The sequence below is a fragment of the Gopherus flavomarginatus genome, chromosome 2 (genome assembly GCF_025201925.1).
Source record: "Gopherus flavomarginatus isolate rGopFla2 chromosome 2, rGopFla2.mat.asm, whole genome shotgun sequence".
Classification (NCBI taxonomy): domain Eukaryota; kingdom Metazoa; phylum Chordata; order Testudines; family Testudinidae; genus Gopherus; species Gopherus flavomarginatus.
The window spans coordinates 97,456,206-97,477,729 of NC_066618.1; the positions used below are offsets into that span (position 1 = coordinate 97,456,206).

Consider the following 21,524-nt stretch of genomic DNA (forward strand, 5'->3'; position numbering starts at 1 on the left):
AATAGTTTACAAGCAAGTTTCTGCAGACTAAACCATGTGTCCTTCACCTGGTTGTTGCTTTCACACCAGCAGCCTACCAAATGAAGGGCTTGTCTACACTATGCAGCTTTTAGCGACAAGGCTGTGTCGAAACAGCTTTGTCGCTAAAAGTTAGCGTGTGTGAACGCTGTCGTTATTTTTGTCGGCACTTTTGCAGACAAAATACTTCCAGCCCTGCGAGTGGCGTTAGCTTTGTTAGCAGGAGAGTGCTTCTGCCGACAAAGCTGCATTCACACTGCCACTTGCACTGGCAAAACTTGTATCTTTGGGGGGGGGGGGAGGCTTTTAAGTACCCGTGAAAGACAAAAGTTTCATCAACATTGCAGCGTAGATAAGCCTTAAGTGTCTGTCCACTCTTTTACATAAGGTAAATGGTCCTATGCACCTACTGTTCTTGGTCATTTTACATTTTGATGTCACTGAGAGGTACTAGTAATTTTAGGTAATCTAACAATCTGCAAATAGCACTCACTTTGAGAATGACTGTAGAACAGATTATTTTGTGCACTAAAATATATATTTGTTTCTGTTTCTTGTGTAATGCAATTTCAGAATTCTACATAACTTTGAAATTATACCAAAATTTGTCTAAAAATAAAGCACTGAAGCACCCAGTCTCACAATGAAGTTGTGATGAACAATTTCACTATTGCCTGTAAAGAAGTTCTTGACACAAGCGTCCCATTACTTCATGCAAGTTAGATTAACATTTCAAGGGTACTTTAGACAGTTAAGCACAATTCATGGAATATTTTATGGCATCCCTTTTCCTTTCCACCTACTGTAGAATGTTATTGATAGTAATGGAAAAATACTGTGTGCTTGATAGCTAGCAGGATCTTTATTTTCCCACATCAATTCAAACAACAGTACTTCAATTGTGAAAAATGCAAGTTCCTGAGCTATGAAAAAACACACTCCAGTAACAGAACACCTGTATTAGCAGACATGCAAGTTCAGGGTTTAATCATTCTAGTGTCCAAAAGCAGCACTCTTACTGAACTATTTGGGCGATCCACACCATACCTGGAGGACTTGGCTCATTCTGCATGACATGTAGCAGAGATTAGATAATTCCATGTTTGGACAAACTTCACTGAAGCCAATTATATGGGCTTTTTTATATTACACTATAAATAAAATCCTAATGTTAAGTAATATTCACGTGCCCTCACGTTTTAAAAAAACAAAACAAGCAATATCAATTTAGTTTGGCTGGCATAGCTCCAAGGCGGAAGCTATATGTGCTTGTTACTAAAATGTATGCTTCCTTAATAAAATTATACTGAAATTGAACTTTATATAGAAAATTAAAGACTAACATTCTGCACAAACTTGTGCCTTTTGTATGTTTTATTCGTTATAATGAAAGCTTATAAAAGCTAATTTTTATTTTTGTACAATTTCATGTACAAAGATTCCATGCATCAGTGGGAATAATTCTTTGTATTCAGATTCCAAGTATCAGTATTAGGACCAGAGCATTTAAAATATCAGTCAGACAAACCATGTAGAAATAAGTATGCAGAAACTGCAAACAAAAACATTTAGGTAGCGAAAATTAAAAAGATCCGTGTGAATCCACAGTCTTGCTGACTACTAGGCTATCGCAGCCAAGTAATCCTTAACCTCAGTTGGAGTCAGCCTTCTAAACCCTGCTTCATTACAGATCCCAACTTCTATGTTATCTTCCGTCATTTGCCCTTCAAAGCTTTCCTGTTGAAGAGAAAAGAGAGTTTCCTTAACTATATCAATAATTTCATACAACAAAACCTATTTAAGGTATTTCTCTAACCTTTAGTGTTAAGATAGCTGTGTGAATGGCATCTTCAAGTTCCAAATCTTCGTTGTATCTATAAAAAAAAGAATGAGATCAGTTCTGTATGAAGCCTAAAATAATCTGAGACCACTAGAATCCTCATATATTTAGAGTCTCACAGACATGCAACTTGGATTAGAATTATTCCATTAAGCTGACAGTACAGAACAAAACCACTTCAAATTTGTAAGATATTGAATACAACCTGTTACACTGAACCATTCCCCTCCTGCCCTTTAACAAATACCCCCTCATACTCAGGCCAGTCAAGAAGATCGTACTAAACAAGCAGAAACATTTTTCTTTCAGTTTTACTCAAACTTCTAGTATCTTCACTTTAACATTGTATTACAAATATCATAACTTCTAAAATACTTTAAATAATTACATTGTAATCTAGCTGTGAAATTCTGAACTTAGATAATACAGATGTACATATCAATATTTTAGGACAGTGGCTCCCAGTCAGTGATACATGTACCCAAGGGGTACACAGAGGTCTTCCAGGGGGCACATCTAGATATTTTTACAACAGGCTACATAAAAAGCACTAGTGAAGTCAGTACAAACTAAAATTTCATTCAAACAGTAACTTGTTTATACTGCATTATATACTATACACTGAAATCTAAAGTAGAACATTTATGTTCCAACTGATTTTATAATTATACGGTTAAAATGAGAAAGTAAGCAATTTTTCATTAATAATGTGCTGTGACACTTTTGTATTTGTATGTTTTATTTTATAAGCAAGTAGTTTTTAAGTGAGGTGAAAGCTGGGGATACACAAGACAAATCAGACTCCTGAAAGGGGTTCAATAGTCTGGAAAGGTTGAGAGCCACTGTTTTAAGAGTTCAATAGGTAATGCAGAAGCGTTACCTTTTTTCAAGGAAAGTTTTTCCATTCACATAATTTTTTCCCATTGCTGTTGCTTTCCATGCAAAGTAAGCCCCCTGGATAGATGAAGACACATTGAATTATTTTCATGTAATTTATTTAATCTGAACACTTAATCACTCAACTGATTTGTAAACTAAAATACAATAGTTTATGAAAACTTTTTGGTTTGGATATTTAAGGCTCCTAATAGCTATACAAGACTCTGAAAGAAGAGGTTTTGAGGACTGGCTATTAAATGTCTGCTGCTAAGAAAGTAAAAATATTCCTTTATTTAGGATACTACGTACTTTCAGTTGACATTTTACCCCTTCCTTGAAAGGTATATTTTATGAAAAACAATGATTAAAAACAATTTCAATTTGTGGCTCATTGAACAGAGAACATTTTTAGACTATTGGGAAAGATGGGAGACAAACTCACCGGGAAATGTGTGCCTCCACTCTCTATTACAGTGTATTTTATAAATCATTGTATGATAAATGAAATTGCATAGCTGTTTTGTAATGGACTACTTAAACTATATTTTGCCTCTCAGAGCCACATGTTGCCCTTAATCTGAGCAAAAACTCCTTTTAATGTCAGTGGAAGTTGCGTGCATCAAACAGGATAAAATACACTCATATCACTTTTCCAAGGCAATAAAGCCTTTGGAATTTCACATTAATATGTTAAGTACATTTCAGTTTTTTAGATTTCATCAAGGATCATTACAATGACTAATTTCCTTCATTAAATATTAGAGCTGTGTGAATATATTATTTCTTGGTTTGCTGCCAATTCTCAAAAGTCAGGACAAAACTCAGTTTTGTATCAAACCAGAAACAAAATTTAAACAAATTCCAAAGTTAAAATATACACTTCAGGTCACACTAAATGTTTTGTTCTACACAAAATGAAGTGTTTTGTTTTGATTCTGAGTGATTTTTTTTTAAACTTTTGAATTAAAAATAAAATTGAAGGAAATTTCAAAATAAAAAGTTGTTTCAAACTGAAAAAGCAAAATTTTTTGTTTAGAAGGTACTGAAATTAAATATATTGACTGGGGGTGAGGGGGGCATGTGTCTTTCAAATGAACTATTTGGCAAAATTAACACAAATTCATGAAACACTTCAGTGTTGTCAAGTCTGTATTTTTCACCCCAAAAAAGTTTTGTTGGAATAATTTCACCCAGTTCTATTAAATACAAGTAGTATACATCAAAAATGCTTGGGCACAGAACAGTGGATTTGCAAAATAAGTTTACAGTCCTGCACTGCAAGTGTGAATAAATAATTCTGATCATGTTCCACGTGAATCAAGTGAAATCTGATCGCCTCCTAAGGTGATCAACTTTTTCAGTGTCCAAAGTCTTCCCGCCCTGAGAGTATCTTACAAGCACACAACACTTTGAACATCGCTCTAAGCGCCAAACACTCAGCTATTTTTGCAATTGCAACATACTTACAGATGGATCAGACTGAAATAGATATGGTCGCCCCTCATTCCAACCACATATCAACAATGATACTCCAAAAGGACGTACACCACTACAGGGAGAGAAAAACAAAAGACAAAAACCCACAACCATTGCTTAAATCTAAAATTATCTATTTTAGGAGTTCATAAGACCACCCTTAAATGTATCATTTGCTTTCCCAATATTAAATTTTATAACTAACTTAACCATTATAAAATCCTTCCTCGTCACAATCTAATCAAGATAGATAATTTACTATGGTAATCTTGTCCATTTTAGCATTGTAATACACCAGAGAACTTCTCATTGCCTCCTCTCTCTCAAATAATAAAAAAAAAGTGAATGGGGGAAGTCCATAGTCCACAAATTTAAAATACATCGGGATCTATGACCATCACACTTTCAAGACACTTAACAGTACATTCCACCCACTACCACATGGACAGCTAGCAGTTCCTCTCACCCAAACTACACTACAAGAACATTTCTTGACCAAGAGAGGTCCTCCCTCCCTTTTAGGCATAAAATGTTTAATTGTCAATTAACAACACACTTCCAAAGGCTGTTCACCTCACATCAGAAAACACCTTACGAACATCATCATGAGTTAAATAAGTATTTTACAGATGGGGAACTTGAACAAGAAAGAGAAAGTAATTTCCCATGTATGATAAGCAGCCCTGAGGCAAGAAAGCAGAAATTTAATTGAGTAAAAAAAATTTGGTAAGAACAGAAACAGACCACATTGCAGCTAGTTTAGTAAGAACTTTTTACCCAGACTGTGTGTACTCCTGCATCACAGATGCAATCCTCTGTACTAGCTGAGCTGTTGGAATGGGCTCATGGTAGACCAAGTAATATTGCTGGGCAAGCTTCCGAGCTCTGTGCACAAGTACTCTACAAAAGAGCAAAACCAACAATTTTAATTATAGGAAAAAGCTGAAACATCTATGACACCTAAGCTAAAAGTTCTATTATAACATAGGACTAAACAATTCTGTATCTTCAGTGCCAGAGTGATTTAAGGGAATGGATACATGTGTTCCACTGGGATGTATTATGCACCAAGGTAGAAGTCACCCTGAGACATAAGGAAACATGAAACCTCACCTGATTTGAAATGATTTCTTTCATAAAAAGTTTGATTCTCTATTTTTTTATTCAATTAAGTATAAATATTTTATATTTATGACTCAATGTTAAGATATTTGTGTTAAGAAAAAATTTATAACATATTACATACCACCATCATGGTTACCCATTAAGAGACAACTGATGGCTTTAATATTCTTGGGGAAATGGATATGAGAGAGCTGGGAGATCAGAAAGGCCTATTTGCACGAGTGTCTTCAGCTTTGGTGAATTAAAAGATCTAAATCAAGACCAACAGCAGCAATGTTCTCCTACCTGTAATCAGGACCCATGCCACTATACACCAGGCCTATATGTTTAGTAATTGATTCTACTTTGTGTACACTCCTTTCATCATAGAGAATGGATTTCTGTTTCTTCTCAGTTGCCAACACCACACCATTTGCAGCTTGAAAGAAAAAGATAACTGTTTTACATTGAATGTATAAACAAAAATGTATCAGAAGCAGCTGAAGCACGGAACAGTTTTGCGAGCATGTGAAAAGTTTTCCCTCTTTGCCATAGCTCTCAAGATTTACATTAGTATGTTAAGCAGTCATCCCTGAGAGCAGCTACCTCACTATACATAGGTGCCAAGCATACCTCCTTCATCCCTCTTACCGTTTTAAAATGTATATAAGGAACTTGTAGCAATTGCTACATTAGGTGTAATTGTTATGTAAATTAGTTCAAAACTGGAACTACTTACCCAAGGATTAGGAATCAGAAGAAAGATTTTATTTCTATTAACTCTCTCTCAGAACTAGAATATGTACTCAAAATGTATGTTCCTTATGAATGTATCTTTGTACAGTATTTATATTCTCTTCGTCCTGCCCCTTTTTAAATTATCTGAAAAATCAACGTTTGGAAATATGATGCCAACCAAAAGCATGTGAAAATTAAACTAAAAAGGAATTCCATGCTATTTTATAAGTCGTCTTTCCCTAGACCTCAGCAGAGTAACTAGGAAATATGTATTTTCAAAATCTACTGAGAGTCTCCCTACAGACAATGCATTCTACTAAAACCCACAGCATTGGGTTAAATCTAGCATTGGATTAGTCACATCTTAATATATTTTTGAAAATTTCTTATACCTTTAATTCCAACTGATGGGGCCCCTCCAGCGACTGCTGCCAAAGCATATTCAATCTGAACAAGTTTACCAGAAGGACTAAAAAGGAGAACATATACAATTCAGTCATAAGATACTTTATTAAGAAAATATCCTCAAGTCTTTATTTGAAAGCTAAACAAATGTTGTATATCTGTCTTTCACCTGTTGAGAGCTAGCATCAAATAAGGCAGATCACAAATGAAAGTAAGTCTGGAAGTCTCACTCTAGCTTGTAGAGAACCTGGACTAGTTTACCATAGATTTTGCTGTTGCAGAATTCTGTCATGAATCTCCTGTGCCACTTGCTTGCATTATACCTGCTGAAAATTGTTTTCTAGAAACCAAGTAAAACATAAGGAAGCAGGTCCCAAAAGCACAAGTTCCCTTTCTTTTCAACTTTACTCCATTTTATTTTCAATTAATAAGTAGAGCCTTGCAAATACACAGGTATCCGCTTTATATCCCTGGACCATTTTTGCAGATAGCAGCTTGGATGCGGATAAAATATTTGGATTTGCACAGGGCTTTGGAGCAGGGGGAGGGACCTAGGCTTCCCACAGCTACTAGCCTGGCTCTCCCTAACCCGGCGGTGGGGGGGAGGGTATGTGCCTTGGAGCCCCAGTCTAGCTATAGTAAGAGCTGGGTGGTCAGCTGTGGGGAGACATGGCAGATCCTCCACCTGAGCAGCCCCCAGCCCATGCTCAGAGCAGGTGGAGTATCTGTGCCGCAGTTCCTCACACCTGCCCCACCAGCTCTTACTGTGGCCAGGCTGAGGCTCCTAGGCCTACCCCCGCTTCCCCACACTGGAGCTGGATAAGGGAGAGCCACACGGGCAGCTGGTGCAGAGTCGCAGACCCTCCGCTTGCCCTCAGCCAGGCAGGGATATGGCTACTGGCTGCTCTCAGCCCCCACCCCCACAGCTGCCCGGGCTCCCCAGCTGGGCTCCACACTGGCCTGGCCAGAGGGCGAGGGGGATGGGGAAGAAGAAAGGGAGGGATCCGCCACCGTGAAAAGTGGAGGGGAAGGCCCCACCCCACCCCAGGTCACTGCTGCGTGGTGACCTGTGGAGCTGTTTAGAGCCCTCCAAATCCATGGCTATCTAAAGATAAGAGAGAGAAATGCTTCTTCTACTGTATTTCAATAGAGTTTAGGTCAACATTTTGCAACTCCAGAGTGCCTCTCTCCCATAAGATTATGTGGGCACTTTCTCAACCATAGCACAGATTCCTGCTTTCGGTTTCTGTTTTTGTGCTTCCATGGAGTGTTTCTGGTTACTTTGAAGTAGCTTTCTTAAAAACAAAAGCCTGCTTCCTCTGTTTATGTGAAGTGGGTATGTTTGAGCAGAAATCAAGCTTTACAAAACACAGAGTGAGACAGGGAGGCAGTCTAGCGCGGCGGGGGGGGGGGGGGAGGGTGTGTGGATTTTGTCTGAGTTTGTTTTTAAGGTGCCTGTCTTCCCTTCTCACTACGTACAAGTCCACACGCTAAGCGAGTTGCCTGCCCCGCGGCAGCAGCGATGGGGGCGGGGGACGTGAGCTGCGCTCCCACCCTCTGTGAAGCGCTCGTATCACTTTCTAAACCGGCCCTCGGGAAAGCAGGGCCCGGTTTCCCCAGCTACTGCCCGTTCAGAGAAGCCGCTCGCTGACCCGCATCGGCACCGCCGCAGGGCCAAACCCGCCCCCCGTGGCGGGGAGCGAGGGACCGGCAGGCTGGGCTGGTGCCTGGTTACAGCGGTGCTGAGCTCCGCTCCCGGCCATGGCAGCGCCGGGGTGTCAGCGGCGGAACCCAGGCGTCCTGCTCTCGCTTCCCGCCCAGGCAGGGCAGCCCGGCTGAAAAGTGAAACCTCCTCGCCCGCCGCCCCATCTAACTCCCGCGGCCGGAAACCCGCCGCCCCCAGCCCAGGGGGAGGGCCCGTGCCCGTGATGGAGATGGGGGAGGGGCGATGACTGTGCAAATCCCCCCCTAAGCTGCCGTCCGGCCCCAGTCACGAGCCCCCGCCCCCCGCAGCAGCGCGGAGATCGGCGCCACCGCCGCGTCCACCTCCCCGCCGCTCTCCACCTCGCCGCTACCTGAATGTGGTGAGGGAGAAGCTGTAGCCACGCTCCGCCGCCATCTTGGTCCGAGCCCCGCTGCTGCAGCGCCGCCGGCCTCAGTCACCTCCCCGCGTAGGCCGACTCCGGACCCTGATTGGTGGAGAGTGGGAGGCTGCGCGGGCATGCCGGGAATTCCCCCTTTTCACGCACAAAACAGTTTCCCGGGGAGATCGCGGGGCATGCTGGGGCTTGTAGTCCGATGGCTGTATGGTGTGATGCGCAGAGAATGCTGGGAGCGGCAGTCCGGCGCCCTGGAGCCCGGCGGGCACGACAAGAGCAGGGGACTCACTTTCCCAGGCTGCCCCGCGGCCTCTCCAGAGACCGAGTGGCTTCTCTGTCGGCGGCGCGAAGGGAAGATGGCGGCGCTGGTGGTTTTCTGGTCTCCGGCGCGCGGGGTGCGCGGGCTCATTCAGCGCTGCTGGGGGCAGCTGGAGCGGAGCCTCCTGCGGGGGCTGCCCGCCCCGCCCTGGGGTAGGTAGAGCCCGGCCAGGCTTTCAGCCCCTTGCGTCGGCTCCAGGCATCGCCCCCGCCTGAGCTGCAGGCTCCCGAGCGCTGAGGCTGCGCTGGGCGCCCGCGGTCCCGAGCTCCCCGTTTGCAGGCACTGACGGACACCACCACCCCAACCCGGCATTATCGTCCCTGCCTCGCCGGTGGGGATCTGAGGCACCGCCAGAGCAAGTGGCTCCCCGCAGGGCACCCAGGAAGTCTGTGGCGGAGCCAGAACTGACCCATTTCCCCTGAGCCTCGGTCCGGTAGCTTAGCAAGACCATTTCCCCTCCCCAGTCCCCTTTCCCTTGCAGTGCGCCATGTCCGATCAGACGGATGCGATTTCTAGCCAGGGGAGGGGCACGGTTCTGGAACAGCTTTTCAGGGGGAGCAGTGGGGACAAACAACCTAACTGGGTTCAGTGCTGAGCTTGATAAGTTCATGGAGGGGAGTGATATCAGGAGACTGTCTACAATGGCATGTAGCCGATCTGTGCCTGCTAGCAGTAGCTGTGGTGGGACACTAGATGGGGGTGGTTCTGAATTACTACAGAAAAGCCTTAGGGGTCTGGCTGGTGGGTTTTGCTGCTCAGGGACTAACTCATTACCATATTTGGGATCAGGTAGGAATTCCCCTCGGGTCAGATTGCAGATATGGGGCGGGGGGGGGTTGCCTTACTCTGTAGTATGGGGCATGGGGTCACTTGCAGGTTTAATGGTGGATTCTCTGTAATTTGGAGTCTTTAAATCATGATTTGAGGAGTTCAGTAACTCAGCCAGAGGTTATGGGTCTATTACAGGAGTGACTGGGTGAGTTTCTGTGGCCTGCAATGTGCAGGAGGTCAAACTAGATGATCACAATGTTCCCTTCTGACCTTAAGTCTACGAGTCTATAAATCCAACCATGGAGACTACAGTAACTCCTCACTTAAAGTTGTCCTGGTTAACGTTGTTACCTTGCTGATCAATTAGGGAACATGCTCGTTTAAAGTTGTGTAATGCTCCCTTCTAAGGTTGTTTGGCAGCCGCCTGCTGCTTGCAGGAAGAGCAGCTCCTTGCAGTTAGCTGGTGGGGGCTTGGAACCAGAGTGGACCAGCAGCCCCCTATCAGCTCCCTGCTTCCCTAAGTTCCCTGTGCAACAGCTGCCTGCAGTTCAGCTATGTCCCTCCCTCCACTGCCATATGCTGCTCCTGCCCTCTGCCTTGGAGCTGCTCCCTGAGACTCTTCCTTGCTGTGCGGGGGGGAGGGAAGAAGAGGAGGGCTAATGCCAGGTGTCCCCCCCCCCCCGCTCCTATACCCCGCTTACCCCATCTTGCATGGAGCAGCAAGGCTCAGAACAGAGGGAGTTTGCAGCAGTTTGTGGTCTCAGTAAGCTGATCTAATTAACAAGGCAGTGTACTTAAGGGAAATGTGCATATCTCCCTCCATTCTTGCTGCCTTGCAGAGTGAGAGAGTTAACCCTTGAGGGCTCAGCCAATTGCTAATTCATCATTTAGCAGTAAGGGAAATATCCCACCCTCTGATTCCTCCACCTCAACCAAGCTTCACACACATCATCACAGTATACCAGTATTAAATTGTTAGTGTAAAACTTGTACTCTGTGTGTGTGTGAAGTATCAGATGGGTAGCCATGTTAGTCTGGATCTATAAAAGCAGCAAAGAGTCCTGTGGCACCTTATAGACTAACAGATGTATTGGAGCATGAGCTTTTGTGGGTGCATCTGACGAAGTGGGTATTTACCCACAAAAGCTCATGCTCCAATACGTCTGTTAGTCTATAAGGTGCCACAGGACTCTTTGCTCTGTGTGTGTGTATATATAATATAGTCTTTTGTCTGGTGAAAAAAATTTCCCTGCAACCTAACCCCCCCATTAACATTAATTCTTATGAGGAAATTGGATTTGCTTAGCATCATCTCGCTTCAAGTGGCATTTTTCAGGAACATAACTACAACGTTAAGTGAGGAGTTACTGTATTGACATCTGAAAGACTGGATGAGGCCAGTTTACAAGCATTTGTAACCACCCCGATTTTCATCAGCAGAATTGAATCTAGGGAAGAACTAGGTTGTATGGTGGTAGTCGTGTGTAAATAGGAATCTTAACTGTACTTTTCGTGAGTTTTGTAGGCTTGTGGCTTATGTCTTTTTGTCGTGCTACAGTTCTTTTCAGAGATAAAAAGGGAGACTTAAAGTGAATGTTTCTTGGTTTTCTAATGTTAGAGTTTAGGGTTTTGAAGTCCAGTCTTCCAAAAAGATCTGGGAAAAGAAGGTATTGTTCCACAGCAGAAACTTAAACTGGGTGTTAATGAAGTTTTTTGTAATTTAATTAAATCTTTATATAGTCCTGGATATTCTCCTTTTTATAACATTACAAGTTTAACATTTATTAAATTAAGAGGTCAGCAGAGCCATGATCATGTAACTGCAGTATTTTAATTTGCCATTTAACATATTGCAAAAGCATTGGATTCAATTAACTGAACTCAGTAGGTGTAGGCTATTTCTGACGCATTTTTTTTTTCTTGTTTTCTGAAGCACCAGCCTTAGCTGTTCAGGCTCCAGCTACTCTTCCTGATCCACTGGAAGATATTAGGGAAGAAAGTAACAAGGCTCCAAACTTTTTAGATAGCATCTTTTGGATGGCAGCTCCCAAGAAGAGACGTACTATTGAGGTGAACCGCGGCAGACGAAGACACCCTAGTAAACTTATAAAACTCAAGGTAATCTGTCAAATTTCTGTTAGCTTTGCCATCTCATTCATTGCAAATAACTTTTTTTTTTTTAAATAATGCAGCATGTTTATAAAACACTTACTTTGTGCTCATCATTTTCTAAAGCTCAAAAAAGATAATATTCCTTGATGGTGAGAACACCTTGAAAAACCTCTCTGGAAATTCTCTATAAATATATTTATAATATTTATGCCACTTAAAGTACATTCTAAATGATACATTCAAAATATGCAACCTTAAACTACATTTTAAAATAAGAGTACAGTTGAGATCCAAACCAATAAAATATGAAATCTCTTTATACATCTCAGTGTGAGTGAAATGCCTAAATATCCTGCATATCAAGATGCGCTTGTGTGTTTTGGAGCCCAATCCCGCAAACATTACCAGGTGTAATACTTTAGCCATTGACTTCAAAAGGACTTCTTGTTATAGTAAACACTTGTCTCAGTGATCATTTTGTAGGATTAGGCCCTTAACTTTTGGCCTGAGTATCTATACATTTTGCAAAGTAGTAAGAAAACAAACCCCCAAAACTCAAAGTTGATTTACTTAGTTTGGTAAGTGGTTAGTTCTTAATTTTATACTTGATGCTATACAAATAAATGGAACCGTGGTATGTTTTAAAGTCTTTGTAATATGAAATTGCACTACAATTCTCTACTACTACCTGTTTGCTTGTAAGTTTTTAAGTGCGGAGAGATGCCAGGTTCTTTTTTTTAATTGTGATGAGTAGTAGGCCTGCATATCAGTAAAATTAGAATTTGCCTGGCAGTATTCCATGTGGTTGCTTGTGGGAAAATCATATATCTCACTAAAATTGAAATGAGGTTTAATGAAACAAATATCTGTTGCTCATTACCTTCACCCCAACATCTCTTAGCATTTTATGAAGTTCTTCTCTATTTGTCCCAACTTCTTCACTTCTAAACTTCCTTTGTTTTGTTATCTTTTAGACAAATATAGATGTTTGTCCTGAATGTGGCAATCTGAAACAGAAGCATGTCCTTTGTGGCTATTGTTACAAAAAAATTAAAATGGAAACTGGTCTCATAAGGATCCAAATAAAGGAAAAGGAAGCAGGGCCATTTAATGCTCCCACTGTAGAGACTGTAGTCTTATATGAGGGAGAGAATCCTACCGAACGAGATGAAGGCAAGCGGATCATAGAAAGAAACAGAAAACGTCCAAGCTGGTTCACACAGAATTGATTCCATGGAACTATAGAACTCCATGTGGTCAAAAACAGTTGATACTTCAGGAAAGAAGAAAATGTTTATCAAGAATATTCATTTTTTTAGTTCATTTAATGCTAAGATGGGAAGGAAGCTGTCACCTTTTGGAAAACCTACTTCAAAAGCATGTCCTTTATGTGTGATTGAATGTCATTGCCATAGTGTGGCAGTGGGAAGTATCTGAATGTAATAGCATTGTAGTTGTAAAAAGAGAGACAATCAGGAACAACTTTATGTTGAGGTACATGCTTATTGCACATTAAGTGCAACATATTGCTTTAATGCTATACTACTGTAAATTTAAATGGTGATTTTTACGTAATGGCATAATGTAAAATACATTCACAGATGTAAAATAAAGTATATTAAGTTCTGTAGGGAGAGCTATTCTCTGCTTTTTTATTATTTATTTATTTATTTTATTTATTTTGACTGCTACTCTGAAAAGGTTGTCTGGCTTTTCAAAATTCTTTTAATTAGATGCCAAGAATATGAACCGAGAAAAATCTACTTTAAAAATGTACGAAGAGCATGGGGAGCACTAGTAATTTTCAAGTTGGGTCTCTGTGAAATGGAGTTGTTTGAGCTGGGAATTGAGTGTTTAGAGCAAGTCATCTAGCATCTCTGTTTATCAAGATGTGAAATAGAAACTTATCTTAGAGGGCTATGATGTGGCTTTTAGTAATTGTAAAGTACTTTGGAATCTTTGAATGAAAGCACAGACATGAATATTAAGTGTACTCACTGAAAACATATTTTGTAAGGACAGTAGCAAATAGTGGGCCACAGCCATAAGACTTGATCAGGTAAGCCACAGCTGAGTGATCTGTAGTTGTCTCAGTTAACCAGGTCACCACTGTTTTGAGGGCCAATCTGCATTCTCCATGCTGAACTTTTTTGGGGTGGGGAGAAGAGAATAGTCTTTGCAATGCATATGATGCATGGCTCAGGCTGTTGTTACTCTCTGTAGGGAGGATGCAAAACCACCCTCCCCTGGCAACTGTTGCTTTCTAGTGCCTTCAGTTACAGCAGTTAACCAAATCCTCACTTTTCCCATTACAGTGGTGATCTTATGTTAAGATTGAGACTGACTGACTGTTTAAATGTGCTCCTCCCTCTCCCCCCCGGTACTCTAAAATGCTGCACTTGTTTGGATTACCTTGAAAATCGATGTGTTCCGTGATGGCTCAGGGAAGGGTACTGATCCAAATTTGAAGTCATTTAAGCAAAGGATTCCTGAGATATGGCGCACATCCTTGTCCCCTTCCTGAAAAATGGTACATATCAAGAGGCCTGAGTTAAAGTTGCAGAGTGAGGCTGATGTGTAACTTAACTCTTTATTTCTTGGTTTTCAGAGGTTTTAAGTGTAGTGTACTCAGAATTCTGGAAAGGCATGTGACACTGCCAGTTAGCCTTAACTCTGTGTTAATTTATGGTTTTTGGGCCATGAATGGGCTTCCACCCTAGCTGATGACCTCCAAACCCAAAGGACTGGGATGAGGAAAGGTGTAAGGGTGGGATATCCTCAAGAAAGATCAGTGGTCCCCAACCTTTTTGTGGCCAGTAGCACATTCATGTTTTCAGAAGAGTGTGGCGGGCGCCAACAATTTTTCAAGGCTTATTTTGTATTTGTACATTAAATAATATGAAAAAGATCATATTTAATATTCTTCCCACTCTGGGTTGAAATAATACGTACTTTGTCTCTTATTTGAACCACTCATTTTGGAGCAAAATGTTAAAAAAATAATAAATTGCAAAGCACAAGAAAACAGCAGTATCAGTGCAGGAAGAATAGTCACATACAGTGCCAGCTCCAAGCACCAGTGGAGCAAGCAGGTGCCTGTGTCAGCACGTTACGGGGCAGCATTTGGTCTATTCTGCAGAGGCAGAGCGTTTTTGTTGTTGGTTTTTTGGCAGCAGTTCTGGGCAGTGCAGCAAGAAGCCTGAAAGAAACTGCATAGCCTGCAACCCCGGAGTACTCTGTCCCCAGCAGGCGGGGGGCCCTGGCATCTCTCCCCTGCTGGGCACTAGGCAGGCCTGGCATCTGCCAGGGACAGAGAGCACTGGCGCCCGCAGCCCTGGAGTTCTCTGTCCCTGGCAGGCGTGGGGCCGCGGTTTCTCCCTGGCTAAACTGCGGCCCTGCGCCTGCCGGGGACAGAGAGCACCAGTGCCTGCAGCCCTGGAGTTCTCTGTCCCTGGCAGGTGCGGGGCCAGAGAGCACAGGTTCTCTGGAGTTCTCTGTCCCCGGCAACCGCAGTGCCACGGCTTCTTTCCCCAGCTGAGCACTAGGCGGGCGCATATAAATGCCCCAGCGGGCGCCATGTTGGAGACCACTGAGATAGATTATGCAGCCTAACTTGCAAACTCAGAGAAGGAATGAGTGATGATGGAGGTGAGCCAGCAGTCACAGCATGGCCCTATTCAAGCCAGAAATTACTTGAATCCTTTCTATTGTGTCCAGCCAAAAATCCCTCCAAATCCCACCAGGTCTTTCTGACTCCCCAGCCACAAATGAAGCCAAATAAATGTGGAATTACAAGAGTGCAACACAGAATGGAAGATTTTTTTGGTGCCAAAGATAGAAGGGGATAGGGTGGGAAAAGTGATTAGATGATTTTTTTTCTCCCCCTTTGAGAGGAGATACATATTTGTTTTGGGGAGGGATCAGAAAAGTGAGTTTATGTTTTGCCTGTCAGTAGGATTTTTAGGCCACTCATGTACAGAGCCTAGAGTTGCACCTTGCTATATTTTTGAGTGATGCAACTTAATGGACAAAGAGGTGTTACAACAGAGGTAGGCAACCTATGGCATGCATGCCAAAAGCAGCACACGAGCTGACTCACACTGCCCGGGTCCTAGCCACCGGTCTTGGGGGGCTCTGCATTTTAATTTAATTTTAAATGAAGTTTCTTAAACATTTTAAAAACCTTGTTTACTTTACATACAACAATAGTTTAGTTATATATTATAGACTTATAGAAAAAGATGATCTAAAAAGGTTAAAATGTATTACTGGCATGCGAAACCTTACATTAGAGTGAATAAATGAAGACTCAGCACACCACTTCTGAAAGGTTGCTGACCCCTGTTACAATAACCTGCTGAACAGAAATGTGACAATAGAAGTTTGAAAATCTTTGATATCGATAATATATCACAATCTATAAGTTATTTGTGTAACCTGAAGTGTGTTGGCCATTTAGTAAAGTTTTGTAGTGGTTTGGGAGTATTCTATTGGGGGGCGGGGTGTTTGAGGGGGAATCTAAAATGCTTGCTTGGTGCTTGTAAAGGCAAAAATAACAATAATTCAGGTGTATTTTTGAGTCACAGCATTATCTCATGTCTGGCAGAGGTGAATTACAATATGCAGAGAGGTGATGAACTTCATGAGAAGTGGGATTCACTTAGCAAGTGAATTCTAACAAAGGGCTTATACAAGATCCTTATGTATATTGATTGGTAAGAGCTAATGGTAATTGAAACAAAATATACTTATTTAAAGCAGTAGGTGGCAGAGGAGCTCTAGATTTTTGGCACATGATGAATAGTAGCTGAAGATATTTCTGACTGATAAAGACCTGAAAAAGAGCTCTGTGTAAACTCGAAAGTTTCTCTCTCACCAACAGAAGTTGGTCCAATAAAAGATACAATCTCTCCCACCTTGTGTCTAATATCCTGGGATCACCACAGCTACAACAATTCTACGTAATACAGTCAAATACAGCTTTAAGAAATACATGTCTCTAGAAGTGACAGATGTGTAGATAGACAATATGATAACTACAAAGGAAAAATATGATAGTTGTTATTGAACACAAGGCTTATCTACGGCAGTTCATTGTTTTGTGTCAACTCAGTTAGGCCTAGGCCTAGGCCAAGAAACTTTAACCCACAGCCCTATGCATTTATATATGCTTCTGCTTTCTATTGAATGGATTGTGAAAACTGATCTTGTATTTCAGTTTCCTCCTAATATTTTTTTTTTTAAATCTCAAATATAGATGCCTGTATAAATTCTGCTGGTGGCATGCTGCACATGCTTGTCACTGTAGTTATACAGCCAGAGAGACATATAAGTAAGAGGTCACTACATGATAGCATTATTGCAAGGAATTTCCTTAGACAAATGCGGGTTTAATGATCAAGGAGTGGAGGGAATGGTGAAAAGAGCATGGAGTTCACATGGATTGTTCCTCAGAACTGAATTCAGCAGGAGCAGCACTTCCTTATAGCCCCACTTACCTCTAATCTATATTGAATCCTGTGGCACCTTATAGACTAACAGACGTTTTGGAGCATGAGCTTTCGTGGGTGAATACCCACTTCGTCAGATCTGACGAAGTGGGTATTCACCCACGAAAGCTCATGCTCCAAAACATCTGTTAGTCTATAAGGTGCTACAGGATTCTTTGCTGCTTTTACAGATCCAGACTAACACGGTTACCCCTTTGATACTAACCTATATTGCATCACTGTCAGAATATGTCATCCTGCAGGCCCAAGGGAGTGAAATCTGGGAAGAAGACAGGAAAGGAACAGGCAGTGGGAGGGGCCAGAAGCAGAGAAGAGACAGAGTCAAGTTTTGCTATTGATATTAGGGGGGTTGCAACCTGCCTGGGTATTACTGAGCAGACTTTAATCCACTATTATCTTATTTAAAGGACAAATACTGAAGGCTTGACACGTTGACTTCTCTTGGACTTCAAACCTGTGTTCTGTTTTTCAGTACAAATCAGATAGATGTGTACCTGTGATAATGCTCTGGAAGCTAATGGTGAATTAACAGACAGAGGTGGAAACTGATCAAAGGCGAATGCAATGAATATTGTAAGTTTCAGTCTATGCATAGGCTGACTGGGGTTTGGAACAGGAACAGCATTAGTATTTCGGGGGAATGGATGTAAGCGCTCCATGAGATGTGAAAACAGTCACCACCCATCCTACAGCTTTGGCATGTATCATACTTAATGTTCCTCTGAAGTTTGGTACTTGTAGGGGACATTGCAATAAATCTTGTGGCTCCAGCATTCAGTGCAACATTCAAAGGGTAAATCAAGCTTCTGTATGAATAGAGATAAAGGGCAGAACATTATTACAAATCTTGTATAGTATAAAAAACACTGAAAAGTGCAAGTGTCTTGTGAAATGTGTTGTACGGCGGAGGGTCTGGATTATGGGTCTATTATGACATACAGTATTCTAGACCATGATATTACATGTGCTATTTCCACCATAGCTCAGGATTTTGAGCAGACTGTTAGATGGATTTTGTCATTCTGTAATCTGGGATTAATATTAAATACAAAGAATAGCGATTTTAAAGAGGCTCTAGCAAGTAGTTAAAGCCCCAAAACTGACCTGGCCTGTTCTTGTAGGAAACGTACAAATATTTATTCTAAATGGATCTAATTGTGAAGCCCTTACTCTGTCTTCCCTCATTCTCAATTCTGGCAAAACTTCTAGTGTTTTCAGTGGAAGAACTTCTGGGTTTGGCCCAATTATATTTTTATTTATACATATTTTAATGTAACGTACTATTTAAGAGTCCATAAGCCTGGCTCAATGTTTCGCAAAGCTGCTTGGATGACTTCATGTGCATGATGAAAGTGAGCTATTTCTAGGAGTATATTTATTTATATAAATATATGTATGTATATTTATACCTGTCTACTCTATCTTCTCATGTGCTGTGTATTTATACCTGTCTACTGTATTTTTCATTTCATGCAGCACGAAAGCTTATGCCCAAATAAATGTATTAGTCTCTAAGGTGCCACAAGGACTCCGCGCTGTTATTTCTAGGAGTGGAGAAGCTGAATGAATTACTTGCATGAGTCTTCCCTGCAGAGGATGTGAGGTTGTTTCTCATGTCTGAGCCACTCTTTTTGGGTGACAGATCTGAGGAACTGTCCCAGATTGAGGTGTCATTAGAGGAGGTTTTGGAACAAATTGATAAATTAAACAGTAATAAGCCACTCAAATACAAACCTGCAGAACTAGTAACTGTGGTATGTAACCTATCACTTAAATCAGCCTCTCTGCCAGATGACTGCAGGATAGCTAATGTAATGCCAATTTTTAAAAAAAGCTAAAGGGTGACCCAGTTGATACTGTGTACTTGGACTTTCAGAAAATCTTTGACAAGGTTTCTCAACAAAGGCTCTTGAGCAGCCATGGGCCAAGAAGTAAGGTCATCGCCTGGATCAGTAACTGGTTAGAAGACAGAAAACAAAGGGTAGGACTAAATGGTAAGTTTTCAGACTGGAGGCAGCTAAATAGTGATGTCCCAAGGGGTCTGTACTGGCCCCAGTACTGTTCAACGTATTCATCAATGATCTGGAAAAGAGGGTAAACAGTGATGTGGCAAAGTTTGCAGATTATGCAAAATTACTCAAGATAATTAAATCCAATGCTGACTGCAAAGGGATCTCACAAAACTGGGTGACTGGACAAAAACATGGTTGGTGAAATACAATGTTGATATGGGCAAATTAATGCCCATTACAAAACATAATCCCAACTATACATATAAAGCGATAGGGTCTAGACTAGCTGTTACCACTCAAGAAAAATTGTGGAGTCATAGTTCACTGAAAACATCTGCTCAACGTGCAGTGACAGTTAAAAAAGGTACCAGAATGTTATGAACTATAGGAAAGGTATAGATTATAAGACAGAGAATATCATAATGCCACTATAGAAAGCCATGGTACACTCACACTTTAAATACTGTGTAGTTCTGATTGCCCTATCTCAAAAAAGATATGTTAGAATTGGAAAAGGTAGAGAATGGCAACAAAAATGATTAGGGTTATGGAACAGCTTTTATACAAGGAGAAATTAAAAAGACTGGGACTGCTCAGTTTAGGAAAGAAATAACTAAGAGGGGGATATGATAGAGGTCTGTAAAGTCATGAATGGTGTGGAGAAAGTGAATAGGGAAGTGTTATTTATAAGAACCAGGGGTCACTCAATGAAATTAATAGGCAGCAGGTTTAAAATAAACATAACGAAATACTTCTTCAGACAATGCACAGTCAGCCTATGGAACTCATTTGCAGGAGATATTGTGAAGGCCAAAAGTATAACTGTGTTCAAAAAAGAATGAGATAAGTTCATGGAGGACAGGACCTATCAATGGCTACTAGCCAAGATGGTCAGGAATGCAGCCCCATGGTCATTGTGTCCCTAAACCTCTGGCTGCCAGAAGCTGGGAATGGATGACAGGCGATGGGTCTCTTGAAATTGCCCTATTCTGTTCATTCCCCCTGAAGCATCTGACATCGGCCACTGTCTGACAACAGCATACATTGCTCTGACCCAGCAGAGCTGTTCTTACATTCTTAATTAGAATCCACCTTGGATATTTTTTTTTAAAAATCATATTTTGCCAATGAAGCATTTTTTAAAAACCACAGTAGACATTCCTTTATATAGGTATGATTTGTGATTTGCTGCTCTAGATGAAGCATAAGTCCATTAACAAATCCTAGTCCTAGAGCAGAGGTGGGAAAACTGTGGCCTGCAGGCCACATCCAGGCCACAGGACCATCCTGCCCGGCCCCTCCCCTGCTGTCCCCCATCCCCCGCAGCCTCAATTTGCCGTGCTGCCAGTGCTCTGGCCCGCCACTCCAGCCGAGTGGCGGGGCTGAGAGCACCTGCTACTCTGAGCGGCATGGTAAGGGGCCAGGAGGTTGGATAAGGAGCAGGGGATCCTGGGGGCCAGTCAGGGGACAGGGAGCAGGGGCGGTTGGATGGGGTGGAGGTTTTGGAGACAAGCAGAAGGGGGCGGTTGAATAGGCGTGGGAGTCCAGGGGGGCCTGTCAGGGGACGGGGGTGTGGATAGGGGTCGGAACAGTCAGGGGACAGAGAGCAAGGAGGGCTGAATAGGTGTAGGAGTCCAGGGGTGCCTGTCAGGGGATGGGGTTGTGGATAGGGGTTGGGTCAGTCAGAGGACTGGGAGCAGGGCAGGTTCAATAGGGTGTGGGGTCCCGGGGGGTGGTTAGGTGTGGGAGGTCCTGGGAGGGGATGGTCAGGGGACAAGGAGTAGGGGGGGTTGGATGGGTTGGGGGTTTTGAGGGGGGCAGTCAGTGGGCAGGAAGTGGGAGGAGGAGGATAGGGGGCAGGGGCCAGGCTGTTTGGGGGGGCACAACCTTCCCTACCCAGCTCTCCATACAATTTCGCAACTCTGATGTGGGCGGGCCAAAAAGTTTGCCCACCCCTTTCCTAAAGCTCTGATGATGTCATTTGTGGTGCTGGCAAGCAAAGGAGGAAATAAATAAAAGGGGGTCATGTTGATCAGTGCTGCATAAGAAAATCAGGGAGGAGGTGAGAGAGAGAAATGTGTTGTCAATCAAATGAAAGAGAAGAGACAAGCATGGCAGAGACAAGCATGAGGATTTAAGTGTGTGCAATTGGAAGTGAGAAAGGTGATAAATAGACTCTGTCCTGGGAATAGTGCTGAGTCAGGCTGCACTTCTTGCTCTGACAATTTCCAGATTTAGCTG

The 21,524-nt window shown here is 42.3% G+C and overlaps 2 protein-coding genes across 2 annotated transcripts; one reads left to right on the forward strand and one right to left on the reverse strand.

Annotated features, from left to right (window-relative positions):
• Positions 1 to 1,374: 1,374 nt before the first annotated feature.
• Positions 1,375 to 8,632, reverse strand: PSMA2 (proteasome 20S subunit alpha 2). The gene is made up of 8 exons (XM_050937814.1): positions 8,536 to 8,632; positions 6,448 to 6,524; positions 5,624 to 5,756; positions 4,991 to 5,113; positions 4,205 to 4,286; positions 2,739 to 2,812; positions 1,835 to 1,892; positions 1,375 to 1,755 (listed from the first exon to the last, which is right to left on the reverse strand). Exons 1-8 carry the CDS (start codon positions 8,577 to 8,579, stop codon positions 1,639 to 1,641), a joined length of 708 nt encoding a protein of 235 aa, XP_050793771.1. The 5' UTR covers positions 8,580 to 8,632; the 3' UTR covers positions 1,375 to 1,638.
• A 36-nt stretch (positions 8,633 to 8,668) lies between these two features.
• On the forward strand, positions 8,669 to 13,395 carry MRPL32 (mitochondrial ribosomal protein L32). Its single transcript, XM_050937849.1, has 3 exons — positions 8,669 to 9,030; positions 11,583 to 11,767; positions 12,736 to 13,395. Exons 1-3 carry the CDS (start codon positions 8,682 to 8,684, stop codon positions 12,988 to 12,990), a joined length of 789 nt encoding a protein of 262 aa, XP_050793806.1. The 5' UTR covers positions 8,669 to 8,681; the 3' UTR covers positions 12,991 to 13,395.
• Positions 13,396 to 21,524: the final 8,129 nt, after the last annotated feature.